General features: G+C 41.2%; 1 protein-coding gene across 1 annotated transcript in view; it reads right to left on the reverse strand.

Annotated features, from left to right (window-relative positions):
* Positions 1-21,361, reverse strand: part of NYAP2 (neuronal tyrosine-phosphorylated phosphoinositide-3-kinase adaptor 2) — a 100,804-nt gene that overhangs the window by 39,667 nt on the left and 39,776 nt on the right. Inside the window, exon 2 of the mRNA XM_021393707.1 lies at positions 12,183-12,481. Coding sequence (XP_021249382.1) covers positions 12,183-12,481 — 299 coding nt within the window. The remainder of the gene's footprint in view (positions 1-12,182; positions 12,482-21,361) is intronic.

A 21,361-nucleotide genomic window follows, 5' to 3' on the forward strand; every position in this document is an offset into this window, starting at 1 on the left:
GACCTCCAGGCTTTCTCCTTCATAGCCCTCCAGTGCTCTGTACACTCAGCTGACACACTGCGCTTTGCTCATCAACCTTACCCACAGCAAGAAGGCCTCCAAAAATTATGCAAGTGACAAAGTATCCTTCTGAATGCCCAGTCTCATGCTTTCATATACTTTGAACTTCACTTCCAAATTCTTTCAAAGATTGAGTAATTGATGTCCACACTTTATCCAGCTAACATTTAATACGCAAAACAAAAAATAAAATAGTATTTGAAAAATAATTACAAAATGTTTGTGATCAAGCCTTTCTGTACTATTTTCTGAAGCTAGAAATTATTGTCAGTTGTCACAGCTGTGGAAATACAGAAACAACTAGATTTGGTTTAAAGAAAGTTTATTTGAATCATCTTTCTTTTAAAGGAAAACTGACAAACTGAGTGCAAATGGAGGCAAAGTCTCACAGTAACTATTTTCAGGTTGCAATGACTTCTGAGTATTCATTTAGAAAAATATCCTTGAACTAATTCACCCAGACACAAGAGGCCAGGATCTATTACACTGCATTTCATGGGTGTAACTTACAGCAGTTCTCATGGAAGCAGGTTCTGAGCGGAGAGGTGGAAGGATTACTGGCAAAATGGGAATCTAAGTAAAGGATCCTTACGTTACCCACACAGGCAGCCAATGTTGCTGCTAAAGCGTTGGTTTGTTGCATTTCAGATGGCCTGTAGTCTGCATATGAAACAGCTTGTGCAGCCTGGGCAACAGTAGCACTAAGAAAAATAATGAGACTATATATAATCTCAAGGATTTCTACATGTAGAAAGGCAAATGGTATGGGAACTCATCAACAGCAAGCATTAGACAAATTACATTAAGAGTATGCAAATAAAACTATTGAATCACAACTGCAGATAAATTAATTTACAAAGCATATTTGCCTGTTCGTTGTGGGCTCTGGTGCTCTCCTGCAGAAGTCACAATGGAGAATAGAAAAGCATCTACAGACTGACGCCATGAGTAAAGCCCTTCAGTTTTAAAGCAACATTAATGGCATACTGACTGTCACCTTGGAGATGGAACCTGAACAGCTTTCACAGTTTTCCTGTAAACTAGTTGTTATCACTCTATTCTTACAGCTACCCCCAAACTCGCTGCACTTCACAGTGAGGACTTAGGCTGAAATCAGCCCTCATTACCCTCCACCCAGCATCTTCATTATGGTACAGCTATTGGAGCCCAGTTCTAATACAGCTGTCAGCTAGAGCTCTCTGCTGCCTCTCTCTCTCTCCCCCCGCAGCTATCCATCCTGCATCCTCCAAGTACCATGGAAAAGACGGTGAGGCTCTGTGTTTTGTCTTACAGGATGTGCTGTGTGACAAGCCAAGTTCCACTAACACATGCACCAGACACTAACGCCATGTCAGTCGGATATGTAGTGAGTACCACTCTGATTCTGGACAGTCCTCGGGGATGTAGGGGCTTATTCATGTTTTCTGCTGCCTGAAAGACACTGATGGCCTCTGCAGTGTCATTTGGCAACGTTCACCTGAACAAAGGCATATTTCAGCCTGAATGCAACTCCAAGGGAACAACGCTTGTACTGCTTGCTAGTTATCATAGCTGAGGGAGATAATGAGCGAAAGCATCCTTGGCTGAGCTTCATGAACTTCTCGGAGAAGGTACGGTGCAGCTGCTTTCCAACTCTGTGCTCACAGAAACACTGAATAAAACTGACCTCTGCAAGAGCTCCTGCCTCTGAGTGCTCGAATACACTACCTACACCCAAGCACTGGAGTCTGAAATGATTCGCAGAGAAAAGGAGAAAGAAGAAAATCAGGCTAGAGAAACACCAAATGCTTAATGAAACGTTAAGTTTAGCTCACCTACTTTATTTGTTCAGAACAATGTTCCGCATTTGCTCACTTAATTTAACTGTTGCTTTGGTCCATAAATATCCCACCCAGAATATTCTCAGTGACTACATGCAAATACTCGGATAGTTTGTGTCGAGGTATGTGACTCTTCATTTTTTAGATCCACAGCAACACCCATCTTCTACTTACAGACACAATAAGTAGGTCAAGCCTATTATTTGATTATGTAAGTAGCAAGCTGTTTGCCAAGCTTCTAAAATAATTGCAGCCCATTAAATCAAGATGGCAGACACACTGAGGTGATATTGTGTATAACACCGTGTCCTGGTTTCAGCTGGGACCAGAGTTGATTTTTCCTTCCTAGTGTCTGGTATGATGCTAAGTTTTGGCTTTAGGAGAAAAGTAATGCTGATAACATACCATTGTTACAGTGGTTGCTGAGCAGCGCCATACAGAGCCAAGGATATTTCAGTTTCTCAGCTTCTCATACTATCCTGCCAGTGAGGGGGACTGAAGGAGCACAGAACCAGGACAGCTACGTGAACTTCCCAAAGGGATACTCCATGCCATATGACATCATGGAAAAACTTGAAAAATGTTGGGGAGTTGGCTGGGGGAGCTGCCACAGCTTGGGGACTTGCTGGGCATCAGTCTGGCAGGTGATGTGCATGACTTGCTTTGTGTGTATGTATATAATTACCATGACTGCTATCTTCTTTTTTCCTCTTTCTTGTCTTAGTAAATAGTTTTTATCTCAACCCAATTGCTTTTTTCAATTCTCTCCCCCATCCTACCAGGAGAGAGGGGTGAGCCTCCCACCAGGACAAGAAACCAGCAGCTTTCCCTGAGTCTCTCTTCCCCTGAAGTCCTGTGGCTTTTGAGCCGTTCTTTTCCTTAAGGCTACTGCATGAAAAGCCTCTCGCTGCCGCTGAATGACACATCCGGCAGGCCTGTCTCTGATGAAGCTCACATTTCAAAACAAAGCACAGCGTTGATCGCAGAGGTCAGATGAGTCACCACAGAAAGAGCAGCAGGAAAGCAAATGACCCCTGCTGAAGCAGAGTTCATCTAGACAGGCACTCTTGCCTTCACTGAAAGGACACAAGGTGACCCTGCAGAAGCAGTTTCTGCAGGTTGTCATTGAGCATCTTTTGGGGTGAATATAATGATAGCTGAAGCGGGCAGAGCATTGTTAGAGCAGTTCCCAGCACACAGCAGTGCCTGGAGGCATCACACCTCTGCGGTCAGAGGCTGAGCAGTGCTGAAATGCTCTGTGTAATCAGCTTAGAAGAGCCTCACAGCTACCCATTTTACTTCCTTCTCTACAGGGGTGACTTCTCTCTCCTCCTCAACTTTAAATAAAGCATTGACAAAATTACAGACAAGGCACACGTTGTCAGCTGCCTCCCCGTCCGAGCTTTTCTGCGTGCCTGCTATCTACAGTTTCATCTTGCTTGTTTTTACAGAGTGGTCTCCTGAAACTAGTAGAGCCAAGTGTTGACCTGCAAGAATCATGCAGCCTGGCCTAACCACCACAAATTCACCTGGTATCATTGCACTGTACAGTACCATATTGGCAGTGTTGTATGAGACTACAGACAACCTTTAAGAGAATTTTCTCCTTTCAAAGACAAGACTTAACCTCACTGTGCCACCTGGAAATTCAGAAAGAGGATGAAAGAGAAACATGGAGCACAGAAAGGAACAGAGGAATTGCTGCCAGCGACTGTTCCAAAGCTGTACCAGAACCTCACCCATGACTGCTGAACCTGTTTAGCTCAGGCAGGACTACTAGAAACAAGGAGGAGACTTAATTAAAAACAAGAACCCTACAAAAGAGAGAAAAGATGCCAAGAAGCAAAAGAATATGAAACAATGAGCAAAAGATCAGCTCTATCAAAAGTATTTGGAAGGCTGAAGTAAATGAAAAGTAATTAAAGCAAGAATATTTCTACCAGTTAAATACACTGAGCCAATATCAAAGGGAAGAAGCAAGCATCAATTATCAGAATATGACTGGAGTGGCACAAGTGTAGCCAATATAATTTATTCCCATCCTATTCACCAAAATCCCAGTATTAAGAGACTTCCATTGACACAAGCAAAAATCTGTTTCATGAAAATTCTCCCATTTGAGGAAAGAAATAATCTGTAGACTTGTAGCATTATCAAACTTATCCCCTTTTCAAGATTTAGAGCAAAGTTACACTTTTGTATTCTACTAAGAACAGCTATCTTTGCGGCTATGCATCAAGGAGAAGATGCTAGGAATCTTCTTCATCCCACAAAGCCCTGGTAGGCTGGGTTGCCTCAGATTATACTGCTCCTAACATCATTTCCTGATGCGGTGATGTAAAGTGATGCCTCTTGAGGACATGAAATACATGCTCCAGCATTTTACTTCCTGCATTCCAAGCAGGATCTGAACCAGCAATGCATTGCCAATGGCACCATGCTGGATTTCAGAGGGTGGTGTTCTTGTTTGGGATGCCAGAATTTCAAAGCTTTGGCTACTAAAATTAGCACAAAAAATTGTTTGTGCTTGTTTTGCTTTTTAGTGCTGTTTTATTTTTTTCCCCTGTGCATCTATGAAAAGTCCAGGCTGGTACACTGTGACCTGCAGGCAAGTTGATGGCAGTGCAAAAAAGGAAGCTGTGCCCTGCTAAGCTGTCACTGCTGTGCACGTTATTCCTACGAAGCACTGTTTGCACACATACAAATTGAAAAGTATAAAGTGCCAAACGTAGCTGCAGCATGTCAGGCATATGTTGCTTGATGTCACCCAGTATTAAGCCAAATGGAAGAAATGAAAGCAACAATCCAGCACACCAATCAAGACAATTAGACTCAAACAGTCATTAGAAAGAAATTACCAATGAAACAGGATAGCTATGACTAGATCTCACCTGGAGCCAGACTCAAATCTCTTATGACATGATACCACTAAGCACTGTGTATTCCCAGCGAAGCCCACATGAGTGTAGTATGCTTGGCCCCCAGGATTAGCCTCTTGGAAGGAAATCTTTCACTGCTCGGTTAGATTTCACTCCATATGGACTTGTATGTGCAAGTGAGAGGGGAGTTAGGGCATCAGTGAAAAATGAAGATGAAGAGGTGGAAAACCAACGTATTTACTGTGGAATAAGGAGTGCAGTTGTTTTCTGTTCTTTAATTCCAAATGAGTTTTGCCGGATACCTCTATTACTACAGACCAGCTTTAAGAGTAAATAGGAACTTCAGGTTTCAGCCTGATCCCTCAAGCCCTTACTCATTTGTCCACAGTGTCTTTAACAGTCAATGCCAAAGACAGTATGGAAAACAGAAATGTAGTACAAGTAACCCAAAGTTATTTTTGTAGTTTCATAGGCATTTCATTTTACTTAACATATTCCGAAAGGCTGTCAAAACGAGGCAAGAGAATTACCTAGATCTCTCCTCCCCCTCTCTCCTGGCCCTGTTTTCAGGGCTGTTCAGTGATGCAAAATAATGCAAGAATCTAGTGTTTCATAGTATTTCAGCTCACAGGTGGATACGTTGAGAAGGCCCATTATTACGGTTCCCTGAGGTATAAATAAAATAAAAAATGTAATATGGTCACAAATACTATGACTTATAGGGTTATTGGTTTTTTGTTGGTGGTGGTTTTTTTGTTGTTTTTTTTTTTTTTTTTTTTTGCAATCTCACAGACTTGACTTACAGTGACTTGACAATAATGAATGGATGTATTGACTCCATAACCTTCCAGTTACATAGGGGCTGTCTATCCAGGCTGCAAACTAACCATGCAGTGGCCAAGAGCACCCATTTGATGGCTTTCTGCAGGGACTCTTTCTTCACTGTGGTCTTTCTGGTTAAGACTGTCGATTCATATCTCAAGAGCACAGTTGAAGTACTTCAGGGCTGAGCGGGCTCTAAAAGCAGCCTAGTGACTGCCATATGATGTGAAATATGTGCAAATACTCTAAGGCAGCTGTGTTAAACAGTCACGCACGTTTCCTTGTCTGTTGGCACGTCCAAAGACTACAGTGACCCTACATAGCCAGTGGAACTCAGAGTGAGAGTAACCTGGAATCTCCTACTCAGTATGTTTGTGTTATACCCAGCAGTGGTTTGCTAATTCTGGGGCAGAATTCAGAACTGTAGTTTGGACCAGGGGTTGCAGCCAAGCTTATTTACTCCCCTGAGCCCTGACACTTTGGGAAACACACTGCAGAAAAGCCGACATGCTCTACAGGAATCACCTGGGTTTGTCAGGGCTTCGTAGCCCCAGCTCAGGGTGTGCAGCCTCTCCCTGGACTGTCTGCATTTGCAGCCAACATGGTAAATAAGCACAGCACTCCCTGTACTCGCATTATTAAGGCTTTTCTATTACCAAGGACATTACAGATTCTGTCACCCTTGAGAGCAGAGAGATATCTGTACTACAGGGTGGTTGTACATTTAATTTTGTATTTGTTTTTTTAAAGGTGTAGTGCTTCTTTGAGCAAATGAGTGACATCCTAATGTAAAAAGAGACACATGAAATACATAAAGCAACTTTGCTAAATTAAAAAAAGACACTGAGTACACAGGACAGACTAGCACAACATAGCTAGAGTACCAACTGCCAACTCTTGGACACAAGGCAATTCCCAAGCCAGTAACTAGATCTTCATGTTTTTACCACTGCTTGGTCTATTTTCTGTTCAATGCTTGCAACTTCCATTAACATTAATGAGTATGCATATGTGCCTTGAGGGTAAGAACACACTCCCTCTGTGGCTTCAAAACTTGTTTATAAATCCCTCCAAAAATCACATTGTGTTCATTGTTCAGTGCAGAAAGCTATTACAACAGCTATTAGAACCACTGCTTCCATTCCTTTCTTCCCGTTGCCCTCCCTTATCTGAGGGACCAGAAAACAGGCCTGAAAAGATGAAGTGCTGTAGAGATGGTACACACAAGTAAGCTACTCAGCTTGGGGAACTGCAATATGAACATCATCAGCTCACAGAAGGGAGGGGCAAACTGAAGCCTCAGTAGAAACAAAGAAAACCAAATCCCAAAGAACCAAAAAGCTACCGGCACCACCCCTAAAGGCAAAGCCTTTGCAAACCTCAAAGCTATTAAATGGTAGAGATTAGATGGAAATCTTTGCTTGTGCACTTTTTACTAGAGAGCAGCTCATTGGCAGCAAGCTAGTGTAAAGACTGGAGGCACTGTACCATCCCCTTGTCATTTGGACACGAGGGCAGATCTCTGGAGTCACACACAGAAGCTAAGAACCAACTCCACTTCACTCCATCAACATCAGGGTATGTGCTCTGATTTTTCCCTCCATGACTGCCAGCAACTTTCTCTCACTGTGCACAGTTTAAGGTTAAGCCCTCTCAAACCTCACAGTTTGGAAGAGATACATTACAGTGCACAAAAAGTAACATGTAAAGCAGCTCTGAGATCAAGAATCAGAAGAGCATACAGGCAAGAAGACAGGCACCACTTTACATACAGCTGAATACTGGCTTGCACTATCCCTGCATAGCTCACACCTGCATGGTGCCGCACACCCTTGTCCCACACAGCAGTGCCGCCTTCCCTGGTGCTCATGCTCTGGCTCCAGCTGCACAACAGCACTCCCAGCTATGGTGATGCCCAGCCCTCACTGAGAGGGAGCCTGAATTCCTCCATTCCGCTGCCTGGGCATGGGTTGCCATGCCTAGCAGGAGGAGGGAGACAAGTAGGCAGTGCAAGAGCAGTGACATCTGAAACTGCCCATGGCTGCACTCACCAGAGCTGACTGGTCTGTCCCTTCAGACTTCTTAGTCCCTCAACAGGGCTCTGTAGTGATATTTCTTCCTTTAGCTAGCATGGATGAAAAGATGCAGAAGTAAGATCTGGCTGTAAGGAAGGATATAACATGGTCCTACAGATGACACAATTTCAAAATCCACATTAAATACATTATTAGCTAATGTAGGAAATAAAAGGAAACCAGCACCTTTTTAAGACAGCAAACACTGAAGCCCTTCCACTAAAGTTCTGTTTAATGAGAGTAGCAAAAGTTCAAGTTTACAAGGCAGAGTCACCAGTTTAGTTGACAGAAAACTAGATTTATGAGAGAGACCAGCTGGACTGCAACCCCAGTTACAGTTACTGTAATTGCTTTTCTCCAGAGGATAATTTTCCCTACAAGTTGCCCACTTTCAGAGATTGCTAAGCAACACACAGGCTTCCTCTGCATGGGCTCAGGAAGCAGGCTATCTCCTTCCACACCAGGCACTCAGCAGGAAAGCCCTGAACGAATTGAATGGGTTCCAGAGCTGGGATTCCTGCAGTATTTTCAGTTATCAGACCTAAACCTCCATGGGCTCTGACAGGAACAAAATCACAACAGCAAATAGCATTTTCCAAAATCCAGCTCTGAGTTTTAATGGACATTTATGTGCAGGTTTATGTGCACATGCAAGCACACACAACTGGCATTTACATTATACGTATAATAATATGCACACATAATGTATATGTATATTATGTATACATAAATTACATCATATTTTATGTGCATGTATTTTTATTTATATATTAGGTAGACACCATCCAGATTACTAAACAAGTTCAGAAAGTATTAACAAAAAACAGTTTTAGAATGCAATTCCCTTGTCACTTTTCGTTCATTTAGGTGCTGCAGTAGGTCTGGAAACCTTTCTTGTGGAGAGGCAAGGATCACATCAAAAGCCAGCACTTGAGGTTGGTTACATTCATCAATTACACTGTTTTATGATTTCCTTTTTCTATAAGCTTGAGCACTGAAAGTACATCAAGTAGTTAAACTGCATCTTCTCATTAAAAAGACTCTCAGGATCAAGATTAGATATGCCTTACTTGCTGAAATACGTTATTTAAAATTATGTTATTTAAAAATTCTGTTCAGTTCACTTCTCACTTCCAATGTGTGATGTAAGGGGCACAGTATATTTGTCTGCTGTTCCTACCAGGGTTTGAAAACCCTGGAGAAAGCCAGCCTACATTTCTAAAAACAACTTTCTAGAAATCTGTTTCAGAGACGAAAAGTATTTGGTGGAAGGCTTTCAGTGGGTGCATATGGGAGGCAGCCGGAAGAGTAAAAAAGGAACAGTGAAGTTTAAGAGAAGGCGCAAAAGCATGTGTGGCATCACACCAACTGAAAGGAAGTCAAGTGAAGGAGAATCAGGCCTTTACTTTGGAGACTGCTCTTGCAGACACAGCCAAGGTAGACTCGATGAAACTCAAACGGAAGCATTACCACACTACTGCATAATGAGACAGGGTTAATAGGTGTTCTCACAACTTAGAAGATTTTCAGACTTCCACAAAATTCGGAAGCGAGAGCACTTATAGAAAAGTTTACAGAGCCTCTGTGGCTGTTACTGATGTTACTTGTGTTTCAAGAGGAAAAGGTCTTCCAAGCTCATGACCAAATTTCTCCTGCAACTTTTTTCTGCAGTAAAGTCAGACTCATATTCAAAACATCATCTCCTGTTATGGTGGATACTATGATGCAATGAATTCAGAATTTTGACTTCGCTATAATCATGAAAAGAATAAAAGTAACCATCAGCAACTGCTTTTGTTGGTACGAACTTGGATCACTATCAAAAAACTGAATAAAAGTGAGTGTTGAGGCTGTCCCCAGTTGCCTAGGAAATGCAGCGAATTCTTTTTGAAAGTAGCCACTGAGTCAGACAGTACATGCTACAGTTTGAATTATACTGCATTGCCATAACAAATGAGTACGGAACAATTTTTTCACAACTTCTTTGTATATATTCTACAGCAGTTGATGGAGAAACAATGGGGTTTTTCATTATTGTTTTCCATAGTTTCTGGAAAGAGCTGCAGTTATTTAGCCTGAAAACGCTGCAAGCATATGCAAATGTGTGAGAGAAACATATGAATATACAAAATATGTATGTACAACATAGGCAAAAGTAACTAAAATTCAAATCTGTATGTTCTTGGACTTTAGCTCCCAAAAACCTCCCTAGGAGAGAATGAAAAGCATTTCAGAAGCCCAGCCTGTTCATCCAAACCCTATATTCTAACATCTCTGGCTGTATCTCAAAATTTAAAGTTGTATTGCTTTCTTCAAAATAATCCTACAACCTGATCTTACTTTCGATACACTTTGGGGAAAGCCCTCTAAGTCTGGCATGTATTAAACAAGACAAAAAGGGCAGATGTTCTGAACAGAGGAATATAACCGTATGATTGAAGGGTTCTGTTAGTTCAAAAATCTCCAAGAACTTCTTCATGATAGTCTAAAGGTGCCCATAGCTGTACTATATATAAACTAGCAGGATGAATAGAATTCAGGTAATATATTAAGCATCACAGAGGTTCTCAGTGCTCCATGAAGGCATTTAGTTACACTAAAAGGCAACATTTAGGTATTATCTTTCATGACAGAGATAAAGTATTATTCATTCACCAGTTCTTTCCAGAGATCTTACTATGAATATTCATCTCTTGATTACAATAACTGAGCTGCAATGGTGTCCAATACTCGCTGGAGCGTATGGCATTGTCACGGTCATACTGGTGAGGCCAAGTGAACGTTGCTATAATACCTCATCTATCACTGAAAATCATGACGCGATGGGATAGATCACACAACCTGCATAGTGTGGGAAGAGCAAAGTAGCCTTGGAAACAGAAATGTCAATCAATTCCAAACTTTCAAATCTATCAGCAGGAATGTGATCACATATTATGTTCTAGGTTTCAAACTTAAGATGGAAGGGAGAGATGAGGGAAAGGAAGGGAAATTTTCAGAATCTTGCATGATAACGATGAAGAAAACTGTTTCATGAGGATATAGACTGTTTAAGGAGCCTACCATAGCTTCTGTGAGATAGTAAAACACATGGGTATATTTCAATTACTATTATCACTATTATTACTACTTTAAAGGCCATCAAAGTTTCCTGCTTCTCAGTAAATGAGGAAAAGGGCTGGAGGGTAGATGTGAAACAGATCCTATCCCCATCCCCAGGCCAGTTATATCAAAGTGCTCAATGACACTGTGTGACTCAATACACACTCGTGGGAATATTCATTAAACAGGTTAGAAAATGTTAGAGCCCGTTTTATACTGCTTTCACTGCAAAACAAGCTTCCTCTGACCTCTGTGATTCTTGTTGTGCAGTTTCAGGGAGGAAAAGCGCTAGTAAATACTAAAGAACTGTAAACATATTTCAAAATGCAGTATTTTTTTTAAACTAGCTTTTGAGCAACTTTAGAGCTCCTACCTTTACTCTTCACAGCCTATTTAATCAAGAAGTTTGTGACTTGTATTCTGTTTTGTATTAAATGAAAGACTTTAAATACTATCTGATACGAGATATTAAATGTTTGTGGCACTAATCTGAATAGTTTCTACATAAGCTTTAGTCCTACACAGTTAAACTGTTTTTATCAAGGGCAGCTACTTAATGCTTAGATTTTTCTTGTTAGCCTGGTCAGTGGAGTTGGTGTAGAGGTACCGCAGAGAACAAGATATGGAAAGAAATGATAAATGTCATATGCAAAATAACTGCCAACAGCAGCTTAAATATGCCTGCAGTTTTGTTCAGCATCTGTTCATCCTTGTAAACATAGACATACGTGCTACCAGCAGAAATACACATTCCTTTGCATCTTTCTTATCACCAGTGACCTTACAAATTAGATTTACTTAGAAGGGGTTGTAGTGTGTGCATAACTAAGCAGTATTTCTGGCTACAGCAACAAATAAAAGGGGTGTTCAATATCTCAGTGAGAAAGATCAGAACCAGTCAAAAAAACTTGGCCAAGAGTTCCTCCTTACAGTTCACACCATGAAGTAGAGTCATCCTGATCTCTCCTAGCAGGGAGTACAGGTGGTCCTACTGCCACACAAAATACATTTCCAGCATGAAAGAACAGAATAAGATCCCTATCAGTTAGCTCATTTGTAGTAATTCAGAGCAAGGAAGGGATAGTCCTTAACCTCTTTCCTGAGGAAGAGTCTCTCCAAACCATTAGTTTGCACAGTGCTGGTAACCACAGTGGTAAGTCCTCAGCTGGTGTGCAAGTAACATTATTCTGTATACTATCTGACAGCAATATCTTCTTCCCTCCCTTCCCTTCCCCACATGGTTCTGTGAGAAATGTTACAGGTTGGCAATTACCTTCTGGTCCAAAACCCGGAGAACAGTGATGTAGGATATTTGTGCTGGCACAGGGGAAACATACAAATAACACTTAAACAAAAGATTATAAACTGCCTAATCTTAACACTAGGTCTATAAGAACTTTCATCAAAACAATTATAGTGTTTACCTTCGGTCCTGTCCGGTAGTTTCCCACTCTTACTTGTTGTTCCAGTGTTGACTGTTTCAGATGAGGTGCTCAATTTGGTGTTGGGATCTCGCTTAGGTTTTGGTGGTGGCTGCTTACGAGAGCTGCTACTTTCATCATCAGTTCCTCCAACAGAATGAAGAGACTGGGATCTCACGGCAAAGCCACTGGAACAAGGGTGTGGCAGTCTGTCCTGAGGAGCAGGCATTGTCATAAATCCCATGCGGAAATGCTTCCCCACGTAGCTTCCTTCATTTCCTCTCACTACTTCTCCACCTATGCTGTAAGAGAAAATACACGCACAAGTAAATGATGCAGCTTTGTCTCAGCCTTGCCTGAAACCAGGGCCTCAGCTCAGCCTGCATAGAGTAGACTCTACTTTTTGCCTTGTAAACAAGCTATGCACTTTCCTTAAACCAAGATGACTACTAGAATGCAGTAATCAGTTTTTCAATGTAAGTTGCCAACAAGTGAAACGTAGATAGACCGCTATGCATTCATTCCAGATTTTACAAGAAGAAATTGAGAAAGGCTTTTGTTCAGGTTTCATAGCACTGTGACTTGAAATTACCTATAGAGTTAAATTCAAACACTAGAACTCCTAACTCAAGGTTTTTAGGTTACAAGAGATATCCAGTAGGGCAAAGAATACTACTTTAGAAACGCAACACTGTGCACTGATTTGCACTCATCTTTGACTACAGACACACACAAATATCTTGGGAAAAAAAAGCTCTTGGGGCCCAATCAATCATTTCCCTTCAGACTAAAGAACGGTTAGAGAAAGAAATGCTGTAACACTTACTCTGGGATATAGGAAAGTGAAAATTAACACATAACGCTGCAACATGAGCCCCATCAGACTATTAAGGTACAAGTGTAGACGATGAAAAGGCAATGAGCTGTGGAACTGCAGGAAGAAAATAACCTCCAACTATTCAGAAACACAGGTAAAGGAGGAGGAAAGCTCAGCTGAAACAAGTGTTGTCATTTCAAGTACTACACTATTTCGGGGATGGCAGCACTGAGAACTTGGTATTATTTCTGCTACGCTCATACATGCTTATCAGTTCTGAAACACAGCTCTTACTGATGCTTATACCACTAACATACAGCGTATTTCAATTATGGCCATTCGGTGACCATGTAAAGAAACCCTGTAACACACACAGATCAACACAGCCTTGTTTGCAAGGAGGTTTGAAATGGTACCACTGCAGGTACACAGAGATGTCAGTATGAGAACTGTAAAGTCTCAGAAAGCCCTAATTACCTCCTGTTTCCCCTTCACACAGAATAAAGCTCTGAACAGGGTCAATCTGCTCCTCTGTAAGTTTCCTGCTTGATGTTGCCTAGGGCTGGTGTAATTTATTTTGGGCTGAAAACATCTCCTTCTCTAAAAGACAAGCACATTTCTCAACAGTTCATTTGAAGAGTGAGTAAGGTCACTTCATTCCCCAATACTGCCCCTAGCAGATGGTAAATCTTCAGCTTCTTTGTAGGTTACACAGACTGTTGTACCCAGTTGCCGTAAAGCATCAGATTGGCACTGTGCAATGCATAATTTTGTGTATGGTAAAGCAGAATCTTTATTATTTTACTAAAGTCTCTGCATTTTCATTTTAGTTTCCGTTAATGGAGAGGCCTGCTTTCTAAATTGGTAGCAACTGTACAGTTCTAAATAAAGATGCATCCAGAGGTACTGACATGTGTCCACATGCACACACACAAACCTCCTGCACACATACATGCTACATGTACACACACACACTAATCCATGTTCAAAACCAAGTTATTACCAAATCCTAATTGGCATCAGTTCCACGGGGATTTGCAGCCAGAAAGATCAAAAGGTAGAACTCATTAATTTGAAGATTAATAAAAAACCTGCAGCCAATTTTAGTGATTAACTATGCGTCTACTAATCTTTCATAAATGGCTCTGAAAATAATATAACCCTCTAATGCTAGACTACAAAAAGTGCCTGCCACATTGTTTAAAGATTACTATCCAAACATGCTGAAGAACTCAGGTGGGGAGTCCACTTCCTTCCTTAGGTCCACTGTATAAATCATATTTAGCAAACAAAATTTCAGTTCATCTTGTGCCTGACATTACAATTCTTACCAGGTTACTCTGTTTACTGAGTGCATTTACTGCACTTCTGCATGAAGGTGCTTAGACTTCACATTATAGAACAGATCCTGTCCTGGATGCACTTAGAGAAATCACACTGAAAAGGTTTGAGTCTTCTCCTAACAATGCACAGAACAGTACTTAATAAGTTCCTTTTTTTTTTTTTTGCCAAACTTGCATCTCATATTCCAGAAATAAAAATGCAACTCAAAAAACAATTAAATCACATCTTTTCTTGTTCCTTCCCTCCCCCATTTCTTTTTTTTTTTTTTAACCCTTTACCAAACTCCTTTTGATGTCATAGGTAAAATTCTGCCTCTCTTGCTCACTACACTTGAGAATAAACAGCCTGTAGCCAGAGAGAGGTGGCAGATGCAGATGGGAACAGATCTTGTTCTTCTGCTTAATGGCTGAGGTAGATCTCACCTTACTCTTCTGGACCATCTGCTCAGCAACTGGACAAAGATAGGAGAACACAATTTCCCTCTTTTCAGCCACATTTAAAGACAGTCTATTTCTCTTCAGCTAAAGGGGCATGGTAAACTCCAAGCTGAAGAATATAAGCCTCTGATTCTTGGTCTTGAGTCCTGCTCATTGACCAGGACCCCAAAGGCTTAGGTTTGTTACTTATGCTGGAGATGATGCCTGAATGTCAAGCAGTGGGTGTTTCCTAGCACAGTTTGACTAGTAAGCACAAGCATTATAACAGGTGGAGTGCCAAGTCCACTTATCGGTTATACCGACTGAATTCCACCGCACTGAAAAGAATGGAGTCCCTCCAGGCTCATGCCCAGAGTACAAGTACAAAAGCAGAATGGCACAAATCAAATGCTGCATCCCCTGCCTTCTGGCAGCAGCATGCTACAATTCAATTTGGACTTGTGCAGCGCAGCTTTGCAATGCACAGTGCTGCTGATGGTACAGCATGAAACCAGACAGTGCTAAAGGATTTGTATCTACACTCCTCCTGCCTGCAACCACAGGAGCTGGCTGGAGCTGGTGTATGCTCCACTACTCCACAACAGGCTGAAAAAGATTTATATGTACCTTGCTGCATAAATGACTATAGAGACAGCTAGGGAAAATAATTGCAGAGATGATCTCACTCCATTATTTCTGACAGGAAAGAGCCTGGGCTCCTCGTTGTACCGATAATGGGTTCTATCTCATTTCAAAACTGTATTATGTGAGTTGCTGCAAGTATTAAACAGTTTATTAATATATATGGAAATACAGATTCGGATTATTCCTCTGGGATGTTTCAATTTGAACTTGGCTAGGTTCAACTGCTTCTCTGACAAAGAATTATGTACAGCAGTCAAATAAGTTAAAAATGCAAGAGACGCTTGTCTACAAGAAAAGATGGCTTAAATAATAACAAAGTTAATCATGTGATCATTTATGTTACACAAGTAAAGTGGACTTTGTGCTGAAAATGCACCTTGGCATATACCTAGGTCTAGAGATTGCAGCTGCAGTGGATGAAAAAAAGGGCAGTATGGTGGAGCTGTCTCCAGTCAGCATTAAGAAAAGTGTTCTGAAGCGGTTTTTCTTTGAAGAACACATTACATGGCTTTCCCAGTGCCTCCATAACAAGATTCTTGCAAACCATGGAGTGCTACCAGATAACACAATTCCTCCTGGGTGCAATGGGAGCTAGGTGAGCTTTCCATCCCTCAAGATGGAAATGAATTATTGTAACAAATGCCAAAACAGTTGAACCCTCTTTAAATCATTACTAGTGTATTTTGTTTCCATTTCTAAAATACAAACAAGGTGCTCCAGTTGATGAATCTTATGAGTCTTTTTGCAGCTCTAAAATACGTTCTAACCATCACCTGAGACTTCTGAGCTCAGAAACAAGCTAGAATAAAACATACTGAAGTTGCTGTTCACACCTGTGCCATCAGCCTGCCTGCACGTAAGATGCAAATGTCGCAGTTCTAGATACACTACAGTTCAGCCTATTGTGCTCTGCTTTACTCTGCTGTATCAAGCAGAAACTGGAGCACTGAACAAGCCAAAATATGGAATAACTTGAACTATGCAGGTTTTTGAACAACTACAGAGAATTTTGCTTTATTCATTTTAGGACATAACACAAGGGGGTAAGTTATAGCGGATGGCTCAACATAAATGAAGAAAATAAATGGACAGAGCACTAAAAAAGTCATTGCTACCTTGCTTTGCCATGAGTCATAGTGGTCTTATCAACTTGGAATGTACTTTCAAATTAGTTAAAAACCTAAGAAAAACTTGTCATCACATTTCTGAAAAGTACATGGCAAGGAAAAAGCATGCAGAGACTGTCTGCCTTAGCCAGTGTGGTCTTTTTTAATTTGCATTGTTCCTACTTAGCATTGCAAATAATGGTTTTACTTTCCTGTGAAGTTTCTTTACTTGATCCAGGCAGAAATTGAATTAATTCCTGAAAAACAAATGAATAGTTATGTGAAAATTTGTTTTCCTAGGTTTTGCTTCTTTAACAGCAAAGAATGGAGAATATTCAATCCCTCAGTCTAGTAGGAGAATTCTTGGGAATATCTATGTCCTGAAAAATCAGAATACCCTAGAGCTACATTTTCTTCCCAGCCTCCTACTTTCCACTGTTCTTATTATTCATCCATAAATTCTCTTATCAGTTTGGACTTACAAAGGATTAGTTTCATGCCTCAGGCACCAAGAACCACTTGGTATTTTCTATTATCTTTCTGTAGTTTCCATTTTTCTTCCCGTGCTCCTTATGTGAGACTTTCTGACTTTGTATCCACAAGTTCAAAAATGGAACTACACCTGAGTATGACTACTGAATTCCTGAACAGAAGGAAGAGAAAAGTACTCTGGCATAGCATCTTTGAAGGAACTTTTGCTCTTTCTGCACTCTGATTCCCCAAAGCTGGGGACCACAGCAGGTCACCTTCCTTCTCCGTGCTGAAATTCCAGAGAACCAAACCAGCTGTTGCAACAACAGCTGCTTGCTCACTCCTCTTCCAAGCAAGAAGGAAGAATACTGGTTTGTTATTCAGGGGTAAGTAAGCTGGGGACTCTCTGCAGGCTCCTGTGCAGAAATGAGGAGGAATGTGAGTTACAAGGCAAACTGTGCAAGCGGGTGGCCAAGTCTCTTCCTGCCAAGGAGATGCCTGCCCATGAAGTACCACTCTGACATGGTGAACCACTAATTCACCAGGGATGCCATCTGACCAGAGAGGGAAGAAAAGTGAAATCACAAACAAACAAGCAAAAAAACCACCAACAACAAAAAACTATGATGCTGTAGGAAGATTTTTATGAATCTATCATGAAAATGACTGACAAACAGCAAAAATGCAAAAGGAACAAAAACACTTAACTCAAAGACTGTATATGAGCTGGCTTGACTGAGCAAACAGCAGTTCATCACTCATTGCCTCTAGCCTTTTTTGGGTTAAGAGAATATCTGCTGTTATTTTGGACTCTTTAACCACTTCCTTTCCCTTAGACCAGTGAACAGGCAGCTCCTCTGCTCATATCAAATGTTCTGTGTATAAAGGGCTGGAATGGCTTTGAAATGTCTATTCTCCATCAGAATAAATTATACACACATATAACAAGGATGACACATTTTACTTAGTATCTGAGAAGCACTTTCAAGATTAGCATAAATTATATTTGTAAATTAGAGGTTGGATGCCAAAAACCAGAAGATATACTATTTTTATCCCCCAAACATGATTTCAGCAGACCATGAAATGTAATACTAAAGAAAGAAGGGCAGGATCACAATCATGGATTCAGGAACTGCACTGCATGTACAGTTTTACACAAAGCTGCATCAATTTTTATGATAGAAATTAAACATAGAAACAAACCGCACATTTTTTTTTTTTAAGAAACAGATTTCAGAGGCTTCATTCCTTGTTCCCAAAGAACGTGCGTACATTATTTTTCCTGCATTACTCTGCTGAAAGACTCCAAATGACTCACAGTGATCTAACATCAAGATCCAGAGGATAATACATACCACCATCACTTTCAGATGCGGGCTACAGTGCAAATGAATCATGACAAAGGTTAGAGTTCTTTCATGCACCCAGAGGAATATCTGCAGCGAGCAACTGACATGCCTGTGCACATCAAACATCTTCGCTCCACCGCATGCCTTTGCTTTTCAGATAAGAGATCAGGTGCTGCTTAAGCAGTCAGGCCTCTCAGCACATGCATTACTGCTCTCAAATAAACTTTATTCTTCCATCATACCTGTCAAAGCCAAGGTCTGCAGTTTGATCCTGCAAACGTGCCATAAGCTGATACTCCGTCAGTGCACCTGCATTGCTGCACTGGAATATCTAGGAAGCCTTGTAGAAACTGCTCGCAGTCTGCCAATCTGCTCTAAGTACTGCTTGCAGAGTGAGCTCACCTAGGCTGCCCGATACCAGATTATTTCTAGAAAATCATTTCTCCAAGCATAAATCCCAGCAGGACCCCACAGTGCAGTGTGCAGGGCCCTCCCCCAAGGCCTTCCTGGCAGTCTACAGCTCTCCCCTATTTCCCCACCACATGCCCAGGCCACACTGGCAGGGGAACCAGGAGCTGGGGGAACCGCCAACAGACAGCTCCACGTCCTACACTCAGCACAAGGGCTGATAAAAGCCAAACTAACCAAGACTGTCCACAGCCCCCAGGCAGTCAAACAACCCCAAAAGCCAAGCAGCCTCATCTCAAGTGGTGGCCTGCTATCTTACAGATCATCTGTTTTTACAATACAGAAGGTTAGGAAATGGAACAACAGTTGGAATTTTGAGAAATGCTTCAGATGAAACACTGATAAATAAAACCCACACAGGGCATGCTACTTCTACAACAAATACATCATCATCCAGTGAGCGTGGAATAACTAAGCAACTGAGAAGTAGGGACCCCTCAGATACAGAGTGCTTAGTGGAACCATATATCATGAGTGAACAGAAGCGCCAGGACTACTTACGGCCTCCACTGGCCTTCCTTCTGTCCCTAACAGGCAGCCTCTCAAACAGGGACTGATGTTGGGCTGAGCAACTGGAGTGCCCTGCTGCTTCCCTCCCAGCACCAGCGCTCGCTGCAGTGCTGAGGGCAACAGGCCCCCAGGCTCCAGCCACATGTACAGCCAATAGTAAATGATGCATGTGGAAAGGGCTGCAAGCTGTGACACCAGGGGATGCTTTTCAGGCAGGAATAAAAAGCACTCTGCTTTTATACAACTACAGATATTTTTAATTTAGTTAATTTTACATGGGAGATGCACAGCTAAAAGCCAGTAAATGAAAGCTCATATGCTCAGAGTCACCTAGAATTAGACATGAACCATATGAAATGCTTAAACTAAGTGTAAACGCATGTTCTGTTAATGGAGTGGGGTTTTGCATCCTGTTGAAGATGGGTGGAGCTAGAATAAAGTTGTGTTTTTGTCACATTCAGTGGCAAACCACATGGAGTAGACTCCATAATGCCTGAGCAACTGTGGCAAAGAAATTATTTCAGTAAGATGAGAATAAATCAACATAGAAAAATGTTTCTTTGAATTTTTTTAATGTTTTATTTCTTTGGGCTCGGGTAAGATGTGATGGAAGTAAAAAAGATTAGATGAATGAATGAAATGTGCTGCTGCTCTACAAACAGTGATCTGTAAAGCAAGTGCACATAAGCCATGCTCTGCCTGCCAAGGTATTACACAGTGCTTAACCCTAACGCTGATTCAGACTCATTTCAAACAGTGAGGGTACATACATTATTCTGAGTCCCTCTGGGAAATACCACTCTAATTTCTTTTAAAAAATCCATGCTCAAATACAAGCAAATTAAAGTTTTAAGTGCTTCCTATAGCCTCCAGCCCCACAAAGAAAGGAGTCAAACCCTGACCTGGCAGGGAAGGAAGAATGGGTTCCTGGAGGAAAACCCTTCACAAATATCACTTCAGTGTGACTCTTAGCAAAATAGAGAAATGGTTTTGTTTTTTTTTTAGTCCACTAGTGACCTGAAACTTCAGTTATTCACATAACTCTTCGATAATACTGTTATTTGTAAATCATGGTTCCACATGTACTCCCTGGCCTGACTTCTGTCTCAGCTGTTTTATAAACACCAGATCAATGGGTAAGCAAGAGAGTATATACAGCTTGCAGAGCAGGGAGGAGTTCTCATTTGCACAGTCACAGCAGGCATGTCACAAGGATGCAGGCTTCACTGGGGGACACTTTTATGCTAATGCTTGTCTTCTGGCAGCTCACCACTCTAGATCTGTTATATTCATACAGGGCAATTTTGTTTCCAGATATTTCAGGACAAGGTAGAACTCAGGGATTTGCATTCTCTATAATCGGCATATGTCCAGTTTTTCAGGTACAATGTTACGTAGTGCTTTCATAGATATTCTGCATCAGTTTGCAGTTACTACAAAAGCATCAACACATTAGCAATTTAAATGAGACTAAATCCATTCTAATTTAGAAATTGTACCTTGAAATTTTTTATTTATAAGGTATGCATAGTTTAAGTTCCTACAAATGATAACAATGCTCATTTGTATACTTTACCCACATACAGCATTCATGCGCTAAATTGGTCAAGTACATGGAACACTGCAGCTTCTCCCACCCTTGCTACACAAACTTTCTGCTGGACACATCAGCTTACTGCCTCAGATGCTGATACAAAAAACACCCTTCTTTTGACCCTGAAACAGCTCTGTTGGAGCCTTTTAACTTGAATTTACAGCCAGCATTGTTAACCTTATAGTACCAAAGATACATACTATCACATCTTTGCTCTTCCTCACTTTTGAAGGGAAGGTTTCAGTACATTTGCCTATCATCTCTGCTATTTAAACAGACATTAGCTCATCATTAGTATCTGTCTGCACATTACCAAATGAAACAGACTTATTCAAAAGCTAAGCACATTTTTCAGAAATGTGATAAAATCAGGAAACAGGAAAAAGAACACTTCCACACAGACCTGTAGACAACTCTCTGTTCTTCTTCTTCCCTGAACAGCCTCAGCCTGGTTAATAA

The sequence above is a fragment of the Numida meleagris genome, chromosome 4 (genome assembly GCF_002078875.1).
Source record: "Numida meleagris isolate 19003 breed g44 Domestic line chromosome 4, NumMel1.0, whole genome shotgun sequence".
NCBI classification, from domain to species: Eukaryota; Metazoa; Chordata; class Aves; order Galliformes; family Numididae; genus Numida; species Numida meleagris.